A 15,623-nucleotide genomic window follows, 5' to 3' on the forward strand; every position below is an offset into this window, starting at 1 on the left:
CTTCCAGTGAGTCTCCAGTGGACGGCAGCTCCCCAACGAATCAACACGTCTTGGCCCACGATGTGAGTGCTGCCCGCCGGGTCTCTGCGACAACAGGATTTTAAACCATGGCCATCAGCCAAGTCCTGCGAACTGGTCCGATCGGCATCTAGATCCGCCCACCGCGAGAGAGACCTCTGGGTGAGCGAGAGCAGGAGTTCAAACGTTGCGACTCTTTAACATGAGAGCAGCCAGCAGACCTGCCTGTCTGTCCCCTCTGCTGCTGTGCCTATGTGTGCTCCAGAGGAGCTATGGGACCCCATCTCCACCCAGCCCCACGTTTACCCACAACCAAACCAAACTGCCCGACGGCGACAAGGACTCGCATCATCGTCCCAAGCGAGGCTGGATCTGGAATCAGTTCTTTGTTTTGGAAGAGCACATTGGGCCGGATGCCCAGTACGTGGGGAAGGTATGACCCCCTTTTTTGTTTCGATCCATGTGCAGGTGTGGGAAATGTGTTTAAACTGCTCAGGTGATTGTCTGAAACAAATTTCATATGGTTTGTTGAGCAAACGGTTCCTTGAAAGAGCACTGTTTTAACCAGTGACAATGGCTGTGCGTCATGTTTTTGGACTATAATTGAAATATGTGATGTCAATGTGTTCCTGTAATCATATTTTCTTGGAAGGGAGTAAATAGTACAGGTGACTAATCAGAAACAAAATCCATTTTTCTCTGAACAGCATGTTTTTGTCAGAACATTGATTTGGCTTGCAAATTAAAGACTGACCTGTGACTGACATCCATCCTGCTAATAAGAGCGTAATTATTTTCACTGTCGACTACAGAGAAACGAAAGGATCCAGTCATCCAGAGGCCTTTTTTGTCTCTGTTTATTCCATTGTCTTCTTGTGCAAAGTTGGAGACAGCTAACATGTTCTTATGATAATCATTTGAACCACCGTATATTCTGTAAGTCTGGACAAAATCCAGAGATCCCTCTGCAGCTTATAAATGTCAGCAGCGATACAATCAATTATTTTGCCCATTCGGTTCTGTGAATACTGGACAACTCTGTCGGCTCAGATGAAACCACTGTGTTTCATGGGTTGGAATAATACAGGGTGACACTGACAGCTTTTGACATTGGCTCAGCAAGGTGAAGGTTAAGTGAAGATAACAGAATTTATGAAGAAATGGCTGAGGAGCCATCAATTGTCTGAACCTACATCCCTCAGGAACTGAGCCAAGTGTGTGCGTGCCGTGTTCCTTCAGCTCCATTGGACAAGTTGCTTCAGATCTGCACACTTGAGTGAAAATACACACTTGTGTATGTCTGCTAGGGATGTGAAACAATTCCATTTCTATAATGGTCCCATTAATGATTTTTAGTACTTTTAAGAAATAAATATTTGAAAAAAAAACAAAAAAAAGTAATTTGAACAACCAGTACACTATATTAGTTAAGGATAAGAGTCAGCTCAGGAGTCTCACTAAACTGGTCCCACTTTTGATTTACTGAGAAGAACTACAGAAAGAATGACTCATAGGAGTCACTCTGTAATTGGATTACTGGTTGTGCTATATGGTTTTGATTCACTGACAAGAACCGATTCATTATAGTAATTGGTTCTATAATTGGATTACACTGATTTTGATTCACAGGGAAGAGCTGGCTTATAAGAGTCATTTGTTTTGGAATCGGACTACACTGGTTGCACTATAAAATTTTGATTCACTGAAATGACCTGGCTCATAGGAGTCATTCCTCCTGTAATTGGACTACTGGTTGGGCTATATAGTTTTGATTCACTGAGAAGAACTGATTCATCAGAGTAATTTGTTCTGTAATTGGACTACACCGGTCAGGTCTTGCTGCATGATTTTGATTCACAAAATAGAAACTCTCATGAGACTCATTCTTTTGAAAGTCTGACCACACTGGCTGTGCTGTATGAATCTGATTCACTGAGAAGAACTGACTCATAAGAGAAATCAGGCATTGGACAGATCAGGAATTGGACTTCACTACACTCTAAAAAATTGCTAGGTTGTTTCAATCCAGATTTGCTTCAAATTCAATTTTTAAATTAAGCAGTTTGGTTTGTCCAAATTTGGGGTTGAAACAACCCAGCCTTTTTTTTTAGAGTGTAGTCTTACTGCAAGTAGTCTTTAAACTTAGTCAGTGGACAAATCAGTGGAGTCAATTCAAATGAGTTCTTGTTGCAGCAGAACAGACATGCTTGGCCCCTGTCTGGAAACAAAGTGTAAGAACACTCTTGTCTTGAACTGCAAAATATGAAGCCAAACAGGGCCCTTGTTCTGCTCACATGGGTACCACTTAATTTTATGCTGCTGTGGTGTGACCTGTCTGTAAGATATTTGAGTGAGCTGAATATTTTCTCTCAGGCCTTCTTAAACTGCAGTGACAGAAATGGGTTGAGGCTCTCAGAAGCCTCCTACACTCCTCATGTTTTTTTTTTTTTTTTTTTTTTTTTTTTCACACCTTCTCCTGTCTGGTCCCTTCAGACCACCATCTTTTCTTCTCTCCACTTCAGTGGTCACACAAAGAGATTTTGGGGGCCCAGACAGACCTGTTCTACTAAAACTCATTCTGTCCTCAAATAGTGATGGGAACATAAACTATGTCACTTAATAAAAACAGATGAAAATTTTCAGTGGGACCAACTTTTGTGGGTTAGAAATGGAACACACACAGATGATATTTGGTTAGAAAGAAATGATCTTGAAATGTGTTGGCTGAAATACAATTCAGCTATGGAAACTAGTGATTTTGTTAATGTTTGGCCATCATATTTCATAAAAATAATTTTGAATTATTAAATAACACTTTATACACTTTTTGTTTTTTTGACTTTCATGTTTTTTCATCATATCGCATTTGTTAATTTTAGTCTACTTTTTCTTGGACTAAAATGGCATTTGATTATATAGTTGATGAAAATAACCTCTAAGAGACCAGACCAAATTTTCAATCAGGAGGACTCCAAAAGAAGGTGAATTATTCTTAATTAAGTACTGGAATGAGTCTTTCAACACTGATCCCTTGAGCAAAACACTGTATTGTGCTTTGCAAAAAAGCATCAGCCAAATGAAAAGAAATTCTTTTATATATAAATATATATAATATAAGCTACTAAATTATCTAAATTTTTCAGTTTTTCAGCTTGATAGTAGCTCAGTTGCTTTTAGAATAGTGTAGCTTCTCTAGTTACGGGGCATAATATGAAATTGGGTCTCATCATATTAATGTTATGGCTCGTTTAGTGACAAGGTATAAAATTGTGTATTTGCGTACTTGTTGCAGATTTTTTTTCATGTTTTTCTGGTGATTTTCATCTAGTGAGGGAGGAAGTATAAGGTTTACTATGACAAAGGGTCTTACCTGATGAATGGGTAATGGGTGTTGCAACAAATCCAGTGTTTTCTGATGATTTAGAAGCTTTAGAAATGGAGCTCTAGTCTGAGGAGGACATATGCATAGATCCCGGACGAGCCCCCACTTTAATTTATGCCTGATGTTGGGGTTAAGGACGCAACATGAAATGAGAGAGTGAAAGCGGGTAATCTTTTTAGGGTTTTAATGAAACCAAACACAATCAAACAAATAGTTACCGAACTTTTCTTCGGAAGTTGAACTGGCCAAAATAACAAACAAAACTTTCTTATTTTAAAACCTCTTACCTAAACCGTAACCAAAATAAATTGAAAATACAAAATATTAACCTAACTTCCTAGTCAAAAACAGATCAAAAAGGTTTGCAATAAACAATAATGGCGTTAAACTCCTTACTTTCCCAAACCCTCAAAATTTATGATGTACAAACTATTTACAAGCCCAAATAAGTGTCTGTAAACAGTCAATAGAGTCAAAATACCAAACAGTTTCCTACTTACAATTTGTAATTTTTTTCAGAGAACAAACAATGATCACTCTTAACAGTCAAAATTAATCTAAACACACACACAGCCATCAAAACCAACAACTCTCACAACCGAATGCATCAATCAAGATGGGCCTGTCATTAGACTGCAGGTGCCAATCAGCACCATCCCTGGACACAAATACTTCCAAAACAAAAGAGAGAAAGAAATGAGAGAATACAAAACAAAGAGTTGTAACACTAGAAGCTAACTACTTTTTCCAGTAGCGGTGTAGCATGACCAAAAGCTACATTCCATTTTGTGTTTTGACAAACCTGCAATACACTGAAGCAGCACAGGATCTTCTTATTAGATCACAATCTAAAATTGTGCATTACCATCTATTCTTATACCACACCTCTTGTGGCTTAACGATTCACTGAGAAGAGATTGTCTGATGATTTAATCTGTCCTGCGACAGTTTTATAATGAGCCTAAAAGATCACTAACATTATGTTTTGCGCCATTGCTTTGGCAAAGCATCTGTCAATCGAACAGAAAACAAAATTGCGATAGGCTATATCTTAGCATGCTTATCACACAGAAAAGGCTGTGGTCTAATTAAATAGATTGTGGTGAGTTTCAGCCATTAGTATCCAGCTGCAGAACCACAGCACCAGCAGTTTCAGACCAGCACCTGCAGCAAGCAGAAAATCATGATTTGCGTCTCAGAGCGGATCCGTTCACACGGTAATTGCTGGGTGCTCCATCACTGCATGTGCTGTGCTGTGAATTCAACATTCAATTTTGACGACGCCTGTGTATCCAATTTAAGTTGCATACATTTTGCTCTTGCATTGATGTTACATTTGTAGCAATTTTGCACTTTGACTTTGACAAACAGTCAATTTGAGATGTTGAGAATTTGAGTCAATATATGTATGTATTGTGTGCATCTTTGGATAGTTTAGAAAATAAAACAATACTCTTTGAAATCATAATTGTATTGCATAAGGTTTTCTTAAACCCCAAATATTTTACTTAAAGCATTCTTCATTAACAATTATTCATTTATAATATACAATGTCATTGTAAAAATCAGTCGCTCAAAATATTTTTCAATGTAGCTAGCTACTTTTTGATAGTAAATTGAAGTGAAGCTAGCTACTTTTTCAGATTGGTAGCTTGACTGTATCTTAACTACTCAAACTTATGTGTAGCTTGTAATTTGTCAAACTACAGTTTCAGAGTAGCTTCCCCCAACACTGCTTTTAGGTCACTAGCAATACTTTGTAAATCGATACGGAACTTAATAGGTAACCAGTGTAGAGATGATAAAATTGGGGTTATATGATCATATTTTACTTGACCTGGTAAGAACTGTAGCAGCTGCATTTTTTTAAACTGTAGTTTGTTTATTTATTTATTCTTTATTTGACAGGGACAATGGACAATAAAATATTACCCCAGAATTAGCTACAAAGCTAAATTTCATCTGCTGTCCCTGGGCAGGAGTACATCAAATGATCAATAAAAATACAATAGAAATTAAACACAATAGAATACAAAAAGTATAAAAACATATTAAAAAATCATTACCTTGTATAATTAATGATCACAAACCTGACATGCCTTTAAAAATCTTTTCAAATGAAATTTAAACTGGACAAAGGTGGTACACTGTCTAATATCAGTTGGTAAACTATTCCAATTATTAACAGCTTTTACAAAAAAAAGCTGAGCGTCCAAAATCTGTCCTTCTAAAATGCGCTTCACAGTCACCTCTTAAGGAGGCTCTTGTCTGTCTTAAACTTTCATTGCGCAGTGAAACAAACATCTTTAAAGGTGGAGGTGCAAGATCATTCATGATTTTATACATTAAACTACAATTGGGAAATATTACAAAGTTTTTAAAAGTAAAAAGATTATGTTTTTGAATTATAAGACAATGATGATATCTGTCTGGTTTCTTATCAAACACTTTTATAGCACGTTTGTATAAACTATGTAAAGGTCTAAGAGTAGATTTTCCTGCTTGAGACCATGAAGTAATGCAATAAGAGAAATGAGAAAAAATAAAAGAGTGCAGAAAGATTCTTGCGGCTTCTGCCGAAAGTTGACTCCGTATAACTTTCGTTTATTCAGGACAATTACTTAGTAGTGCATTACAGTAATCCAGTCTAAAGTTCACGAGTGCATGCTTTTCTGGAAACAGATAACATATTCCATAGCTAAGTGATGTTTCTGAAGTAGAAGAATACTGTTTTTGTAACATTTGAAAAATGATTATCGAAAGACAAGTTGCTGTCCAATATAACACATACCACCCAGGTTTTTACTGTAGAGGATGTATATATATATATATATATATATATATATATATATATATATATATATATATATATATATATATATATATATATATATATATATATATATATATATATATATATGTGTGTGTGTGTATTGTGTATATACATTTATACCGATCAGGCATAACATTATGACCACCTTCCTAATATTGTGTTGGCCCCCCTTTTGCTGCCAAAACAGCCATGACCTGTCGAGGCATTGACTCCACTAGACCCCTGAAGGTGTGCTGTGGTATCTGGCACCAAGATGTTAGCAGCAGATCCTATAAGTCCTGTAAGTTGCGAGGTGGGGCCTCCATGGATCAGACTTGTTTGTTTAGCACAACCAACAGATGCTCCATTGAAATGAGATCTGGGGAATTTGGAGGCCAAGTCAACACCTCAAACTCGTTGTTGTGCTCCTAAAACCATTTCCATGAAAGGGTGTACATGGTCTGCAACAATGCTTAGGTAGGTTGTACGTGTCAAAGTAACATCTACACGGATGGCAGGACCCAATGTTTCCCAGCAAAACATTGCCCAAAGCATCATACTGCCTCTGCTGGCTTGCCTTCTTGCCATAGTGCATCCCGGTGCCATGTGTTCACCAAGTAAGCGACGCGCAGGCACCCGGCCATCCACGTGATGTAAAAGAAAATGTGATTTATCAGACCAGACCACCTTCTTCCATTTCTCCGTGGTCCAGTTCTGATGCTCACTGTTGGCGCTTTCGGTGGTGGTCTGACTGGTCCTGACTGGTCTGCAGCCCCATACGCAACAAACTGCGATGCACTGTGTATTCTGACACCTTTCTGTCAGAACCAGCATTAACTTCTTGAGCAATTTGAGCTATAGTAGCTCGTCTGTTGGATCAGACCACAGGGGAAAGCCTTCGCTCCCCACGTGCATCAGTGAGCCTTGGCCGCCCGTGACTCTGTCGCCAGTTCACCAGTGTTCCACTTTTTTCTTGGACCACTTTTGATAGATACTGACCACTGCAGACCAGCACATCAACTTTGAGGATAACATGTTCACTTGCTGCCTAATATATCCCACCTACTAACAGGTGCTGTGATGAAGAGATAATCAGTGTTATTAATTTCATATGTCAGTGGTCATAATGTTATGCCTGACCGGTGTATGTATCAATGTTTTTTTTTTTTTTGTCATGTAGCATTATGCTCATTGTATAATTCTCGTCATAGAAGTGATACATCAGTGGTATCCATTGGTTACTCAATCTACACAATAGCAGATGAAGTTTCTGGCTGAGCGAGAGACACAACACTCTCACGGGGTTCAATTTAGCTGCTCTTTGATTTATTTCACACTTCTCTTTTATATCAAATGAATAACGTGAAAATGTTGGCAGCATGCACTTGAGCACTTTTTCAGTTTGAAAAAAGCAAAAGAGAAAATATTTGTTTAGTATATTTTTGCCTAGCAGATACAATTTGTTCTTCGTACTGTAGATTATTGCTGTGGTAAATATGCTCCCTTTTCATGTAGAAAAACACACACTCACACAAACACCCCGAAAGAGATGCATACGCACACAAACAGCTTAAGCTTTGAAATTTGTAATAAAGAGCTAGCAAGCTGCTGGCGCTCTGGATGGTCTCTTTCTCTGTTAATCTCCTTACCAGCAGACTGGGTAGTACACATTAGTGTGAATGTGTGATAACTAGAGAGGGTCTACAATAAAGTAGACTTCGGAGTAGAGGAAGACTGATAGAGATCAGTACACTGCCATTCTACTGGAGTCAGTCCGGCTGATGAATATCTGTCACTGCAGCTTTTAAAATGGAGGATTACATTAAACCGCTCACCTCCTTCTCACTAATGGCAAATTACCAAACTCAGTGCCGCCCATGCCCGCTTCCTTATTCTGACGTGAAGGGCTCTTGGTGCAGTGTAAAATTGACCTTTCCATCAGTACGCCGGCTTTAATTTGCGGTTAGCGGTGAAGGCTGAGCCCTGATTTAATCAGTCCTTTCCTTCTTGTAGCGTGGGCAGTTTATCAAGCCCCTGCACAAGGCAACCTGTGCTCTCAGGTCTGCGGCAGCAGTAACCGCAAACCCTGCATCATGGTCATGTCTGCATTCTTCAGAGAGAAATGTTTTTCATATATACTGTATTCTTTCAGTGAATTGTTAATGTAGACAATGTTATGAATATTAAAACAGGAATGAGGTCGTTCGAGCCAAGACATCTCTAATGAGGCACTTGTTTTAACAATATAGGCTGTTTTTTCTTAAGTCTCATTTATATGTTCACACATAAAGTGTATTCAAGGATAGTGCACCCATAATGAAAATGCTGATATTATTTGCTCACATTCAAGTCTTTCGAAATCTGTATGTATTTTTTCTTCTGTGGAATATAAAAGAAGATATTTTGAAAAATATTTGTGACAAACACTTTCAGTTCACATTGACTTCCATTGTATTTTTTTGTCCATACAATGAAAGTTAATGGGAACTGAAACTGTTTACCAACATTCTTCAAATATATCATCTTTTGTGTAGTACAGAAGAAAGAAGAGGCTTGGAACGCCATGAGGGTCTCTGTCCCTTTGAAGCACTTAAATGTTCATGCTGCAAGATTGAGTAGTGTCACCTCCTAACATGCATACATTAAAAGGCTTCTGATCTGTAATAGGTGCTCTAATGCATCTAAATGGATCACTTTAGCACCACAATAAAATGTCTTAAAGCCTGAATGGATTGTAGACTAAAGTGTCTGTATGTTTGAGAGGGTGTGCAAATACTCAGTGGTCAAGATAATGGCAGAATGTATTAGCCGGATCAGTATGCTTAGCATGCAAGATGTGCAACATACCCAGTTTGTTTCAAATGGTTAATGAGTTTTCATTGTGCTCAAATGTTTGCTTTCATTCATAATCCTATTAATCGCATTTGATGCGTTTGTGTTTTCTAGGCTGGCTGCTTTCAAATTTGAGTCTATATCTGTCTGGCAGGTTTCTCAAAGCCTTTCATTTGTGTGGTAATGTTGTGAAGGGGTACAGCGTCACACTTTCTGCAAGACGAGTCAATGCATTCTATCTCCCACTCATCTGCCTCCCCTCCTCTCTTGTTGTTTTATGTAACTTTTTGCACAGGATGTTAATTTTTAAAGGGTTAGTTCACCCAAAAATGAAAACTCTGTCATCATTTACTCACCCTCATGTTGTTTCAAACCCGTAAGACTTTCATTCATCTTCGGAACACAAATTAAGATATTTTTTAATGAAATCTAAATGATTTCTGTCCCTTTATTGACAGCTACACAACTACCGATTTGACTCTTTAAAAAATTCATAAAGCGGTCGTAAAACTAATCCATATGAATTGAGCGGTTTAGTCCACATTTTCTGTCGAGACACTTTATTTGATGAACAGATTGAAAAGGCTTTTTTTTTTCACATATACATTTTTTTTACATATAAATAATGATTAGCAGATGCGCGAGAACAAACCTCTTCCGGAAGCTCAAACGTGCTGCGTAACACACGAGAATGAATCTCATTGGTTTTTGCATGCGTCAAGTGAACATGCTTGAGCTTTCCGTTTTATATGTGATTAAAAGCCTAAATTCAATCTAGGGCTGGGCGATATATCGAATGCTTTTGTCACGCGCATTTCGTCAGTAAAGCCGGTTCCCTGATTGCCGCTAAATCGCCATCACCTGCTTTCAATTGAAGCGGCATTTAATAGACAGAGCCGTAGATCACTGACAAGCCACGCAATATTGCGTTCAATATCGACGGCGATTCATATCGATATTGAACGCGATATTTAGCGGCAATCAGGGAACCGGCTTTACTGACGAAATGCGTGTGACAAAAGCATTCGATATATCGCCCAGCCCTAATTCAATCTGTTCATCATATAAAGCGATCGAGTCTCTTCAGAAAATTAGGACTAAACCGCTCAATACATATGGATTAGTTTTACGATCTTTTTATGAACTTATTGAAGCATCAAAGTGTCGTGTAGCTGTCAACGGAGGGACAGAAATCGCTCAGATATCAATAAAATATCTTAATTTGTGTTCTGAAGAGGAACAAAAGTCTTATGGATTTGGAACGACATGAGGGTGAGTAAATTATGACGTGTTTGGTTCACTTAGTTTTGTCGTGGGAACGTGATAATATGTCGTGGCCACAAGATATTAATTTGTGGGAACGTGATAATAAGCCGTTCCCTCACCATATGATCTCGAGGCCACGACTTTACATCACGTGGCCACTACATAAGGATGTTGTTACCTCAACAAAATGATCTCGTGGCCACGCGATGTAAAGTCGTGGCCTCAAGATCATATGGTGAGGGAACGAGATATTTTTCTCGTGGCCATGAGTTACATGTGTAAACAATCTGCGCTACCATAGCAACCTGGAACTATCAGAAATGGATAAAAATTTAATCAAGAAAAAGCACGGAATTAAGAAGTGATTATTAACATGTTGCCTATTGTGTTGTGTGCAATGCCTACAGCAGCATTCGAATGAAGTTTATCAATAAATATTAGAATATGCCGTGTATATTTTTATCACATCCAACAGTCTTTTAAATCCATTCACTGATTGTTATTTTTTTTATTTCATATTTTTACATTATTTATTATTATTATTATTATTAGGCTATCATTATTGGTTAAATGTTTTTTAATTCATTGTTATGTAGCCCTATTTGCTTTATTTTCCCCTTCATTTCGTGTATCCTTTCTGTAGGCCTATATTATGTTGTTAGCTATATTTTGTAAATACTTTAAATGCCAGATCATGCCAATAAAATGTGACTTTATGACTGTATTGTAGCCGTGAAGATAGGATAAATGAGCGTCTGTTCCCATTCAGTCGGTCACGTTCGACGTACGTCGGACAGACCGACGAATAGGAATCTCGCTAGAGAGGCCAATCTACTTCGAGTGTAACTAAAACGAGCCAATGCACATTGGCATGCAATCATATGCATCAGCTGCTCGCCTCGCAGCGCGGATATATAATGAGCAGCAGGTGCGTTGCATCTTCAGCTTTTTAAAGACGACATCCTACTTGTGTTTCTGGATGCGATCGTTCCTGTCCTCACTGACGGCCACGATCACCGTTTCGCATGTCTGGGCGCGTGCTGAAATGATGTTCGTGGGTGTTCATGTTTTCATATGAGAACATGATCACGTCGACACGCCGGTCGTGACTCTTCTTTCTCCGGGAAGCTTGAGTCCCCTCTGTTGTTGGCCAGCTGCCGCTTGTGTGTAAAAGCACAGCCGCGGGTCTGCCCGACACTCTGGGAGGCCGTGGAGATCAACGAGAGCAAACCTCTCGCTCCTCTGCGTGTCGTGTGCCGTCGAGCTGCCGGGCTGCAGCGCGGGTTGTCACGGCAACCCAGCACTCACTCGGCGCTCTAGATGCGCGGTTCCCTTGCGTAATCTCCATTGTAGCGCCCTCTCTGGTGCACCAGAAGAGGTCTACTTTGCTGATATGGCTTGGGTGACATGAGGTTGAGGGGTTCCTTCGGGGAACCAACCCCCTAGGGCCCCTCCCTCTCTAGCGCATTGCAAGCTGTGCAGTTTCTGGATTGGATTGCTGGTCCTTTTCATAGGGGAACCTAGCATTTCATTCAGAGCTCCAGCTGAGGGACAGACGTCGATTGCAGCATCGGAGAGAGTGCTGTTATGCTCTGGAAATGAGGGTGACGCTGCCCACTGTAATGGTGTGTGCTTATGCTGACTCAGATTCAGAGTTTACAGCCATGCTTTCCTGGGTCTTCCAGATGTGCATGAAAAAATTGGCAGTATGGGGGTATTTTGGTGCCATAAATATGGAATGCCAAAGGTGCCAGAATCTGCATAAGTTTTTCCTCTCTCACTACCCTCTTGGATGGGGTGGCTGTACACAGACCACACCCACCCTGCATGTGAGGCCAAGGCACTCTTTTTGCATGAGGGTAGTTCTGTGCTGGGGTTGAGCTGCGCTTGTTGACTAACCGTGATCAAAGTCACGGCGCAGGCCCTCAGCCAGACGATGTCCACCTCCGTGGTCCAGAAGTGCCCCCTGGCTTACCTTGTGAGGTGTGAGAGGTTGTCAAGCTAATGCTTTCTCAATGCTCCCATCTTACGAGGTGGCCTTTCGGTGACACTGTCAAGGACTGAGCCCAGCGGTTCTCCTCAGTTAGTAGCGGATCGGGGAGCTTCCCATGACAAACCATTGAGTTCCTCCTGGGCCGCCCCTGAGTCTGCTTGTCGCCAAGGGTGTCGTCCCCTGCAAGAAACTCCGGCCCAGCAGGCTCTGCTGTATCCATTGCGGGGAGATGACGCCTCCCGTCTCTGCAGCTGTTTAACTGGTTGGTGAGAATCACCCCTGAGACGGGCGACCCAGAGATGGGTGGGGCTGCTCTTCCACCCCTGGAGGAGGGCCAGGTGGTAAATCCTTTATTGGGTTTGTTTCTGTTCCGCCACTGACCCAAGAGGCAGCGGTACCCAAATTTTAAAGAGCAGTTCCTCCATTTCCAGGTCTGAAGAGGGTTTGGAGAGCAGTGGGAGGAGAAAAACCTCACCACTCTCATCCCCCTCTTCTGTCGCCAGCGGACAGCAGCGAGCAGCGGGCAGCCAAAGCCTCGACTGCTCCCTCTGTCCATCCGTGGAGCCAGGTAAGTGTTGCCTAGCACACTGACGCTGCTTCGGGCCGCCTCACAAAGAGAGCCCCCCGAGCCGCGTCCCTGTGTTCCACCTCGCTGCCCTGCTGCGGGTACACTGATGGTCCCTTTGGTCCTGCTTGTACGGTCTCTGCGAGCCGGGTTAGCGCTCCCCAGTCCGTCTCACTGGCTCCTTCGGACCATCAGGGTCGGCTTTGCGATTCAGTTCGCCCGGCTTCCCCCCCCCAAGTTCAGGGACATCCTCTTCACTACAGTGAAAGATGCCGATGCCCCTGTCCTGCGTGCGGAGATCGCAGTCCTACTGGCGAAGGACGCGATAGAGCCGGTCCCTCCAGCCGATTTGAGGTCGGGGTTCTACAGCCCCTACTTCATTGTACCCAAGAAAAGCGGCGGGTTATGACCGATCTTGGACCTGCGAGTTTTGAATCGGAGCCTCCACAAGCTACCATTCAAAATGCTCACGCAGAAACGCATTTTCGAGTGCATCCGTCCCCGAGATTGGTTTGCAGCGATTGACCTGAAGGACGCGTACTTCCATGTTTCAATTCTTCCGCAACACAGGCCATTCCTGAGATTCGCGTTCGAAGGTCGAGCATATCAGTACAGAGTCCTACCCTTTGGGCTGGCCCTGTCTCCCCGCGTCTTCATGAAAGTCGTGGAGGGAGCCCTTGTTCCCATGAGAGAACAGGGTGTTCGCATTCTCAACTATCTCGACGACTGGCTCATTCTAGCACAGTCCCGGGATCAGTTGTGCAAACACAGGGATTTGGTGCTCAGACACCTCAGCCAGTTGGGGCTTCAGGTCAACTGGGAAAAGAGCAAACTCGCCCCGGTGCAGAGGATCTCTTTTCTCGGTATGGAGTTGGATTCGGTCGAGCAGATAGCACGCCTCACAGAGGAACGTGCTCGGTCGGTGTTGAACTGCCTGAATACATTCAATGGCAGGACAGCGGTCCCACTGAAGTTCTTTCAGAGGCTCCTGGGGCATATGGCGGCTGCTGCGGCTGTAACACCGCTCGGTCTGCTTCATATGAGACCGCTTCAGCACTGGCTTCACGGCCGAGTCCCGAGATGGGCGTGGCAGCGCAGCACGTTCCGGGTGCCAATCACTCAGGAGTGCCGCCGAACCTTCAGTCCGTGGTCGGACCCCTTGTTTCTTCGGGCAGGAGTGCCCCTAGAACAGGTGTCCCGGCATGCTGTGGTGTTCACAGATGCTTCTGCCACCGGCTGGGGTGCCACGTAATACGGGCATGCAGTCTCAGGGGTTTGGACGGGACCCCATCTGCATTGGCACATCAATTGCCTCGAGTTGCTGGCAGTACGCCTTGCTCTGAGCCGCCTCAAAGGCCTGCTTCAGGGCAAGCATGTACTGGTCCGTATGGACAACACTGCGACCGTTGCGTACATCAACCGTCAAGGTGGTCTACGCTCCCGTCGCATGTCGCAACTCGCCCGCCATCTCCTCCTGTGGAGTCGGAAGCATCTGAGGTCGCTTCGCGCCATTCATGTTCCCGGTGTGCTCAACCGTGTGGCCGACGAGCTATCACGAGCTGCACTGCCAGGAGAGTGGCGACTCCACCCCCCAGGTGGTTCAGCTGATCTGGAGAGAATTCGGAGAGGCTCAGGTAGACCTGTTTGCCTCACCAGAAACCTCCCACTGCCAGTTGTTTTACTCTCTGACCGAGGGGACACTCGGGACAGATGCACTGGCTCACAGCTGGCCCCGGGGCCTGCGCAAATATGCGTTTCCCCCATTGAGCCTACTTGCACAGACCCTGTGCTAAGTCAGGGAGGACGAGGAGCAGGTCTTGTTAGTTGCGCCTTACTGGCCCAACCGGACCTGGTTCCCAGACCTCTCACTCCTCGCGACAGCCCCTCCCTGGCCCATCCCTCTGAGGAAAGACCTTCTTTCTCAGAGATGGGGCACTCTTTGGCACCCGCGTCCAGACCTCTGGAAACTCCATGTCTGGTCCCTTGGACGGGATGCGGAGGTTCTAGGTGACTTACCCCCTGAGGTACTTAACACCATCACTTCGGCACGTGCACTGTCTACGAGACGTGCTTACGCCTCAAAGTGGAACCTGTTCGTCGAGTGGTGCTCTTCTCGCCGGGAAGACCCCCGAAGATGCTCGATCAGAGTCGTGCTTTCCTTCTTGCAGTAGGGTTGGAGCGTAGGCTGTCCCCCCTCCACCCTCAAAGTCCATACTGCTGCTATATCCGCTTACCACGACCACTTAGATGGCAAATCTGTTGGTCAGCACGACCTGGTCATCAGGTTCCTTAGGGGGGCGAGACGGTTAAATCCTTCTCGTCCCCTCTCCATACCCTCTTGGGACCTCACTCTGGTGCTGAGAGCACTTCAGATTGCTCCCTTTGAGCCTTTGCTGTCAGCAGACTTAAAGATTCTGTCTATGAAGACTTTGCTGCTGGTGGCATTGGCCTCCATCAAGAGGGTAGGGGACCTGCAGTCATTTTCGGTCGACGAATCGTGCCTGGAGTTCGGGCCGGGTGATAGCCACGTGGTACTAAGACCCCGGCCTGGCTATGTGCCCAAGGTTCCTACCACTCCCTTCAGGGACCAGGTGGTGAGCCTGCAAGCGCTGCCCTCGGAGGAGGCAGACCCAGCCCTGGCTTTACTCTGTCCAGTCCGCGCTTTGCGACTGTACATAGACAGAACCTAAAGCCTCAGGACCTCAGACCAGCTCTTGTCTGTTATGGAGGCCAGCAGAAGGGAAAGGCTGTCTCC

The 15,623-nt window shown here is 43.4% G+C and overlaps 1 protein-coding gene across 1 annotated transcript in view; it reads left to right on the plus strand.

Moving 5' to 3' along the window:
* The first annotated feature begins 220 nt into the window (after window positions 1-220).
* The window catches only part of cdh18a (cadherin 18, type 2a), a 55,454-nt gene continuing 40,051 nt past the window's right edge, over window positions 221-15,623 (plus strand). The window contains exon 1 of the mRNA XM_067364070.1: window positions 221-451. Coding sequence (XP_067220171.1) covers window positions 221-451 — 231 coding nt within the window. The remainder of the gene's footprint in view (window positions 452-15,623) is intronic.

The sequence above is a fragment of the Chanodichthys erythropterus genome, chromosome 16 (assembly GCF_024489055.1).
Source record: "Chanodichthys erythropterus isolate Z2021 chromosome 16, ASM2448905v1, whole genome shotgun sequence".
Classification (NCBI taxonomy): Eukaryota; Metazoa; Chordata; class Actinopteri; order Cypriniformes; family Xenocyprididae; genus Chanodichthys; species Chanodichthys erythropterus.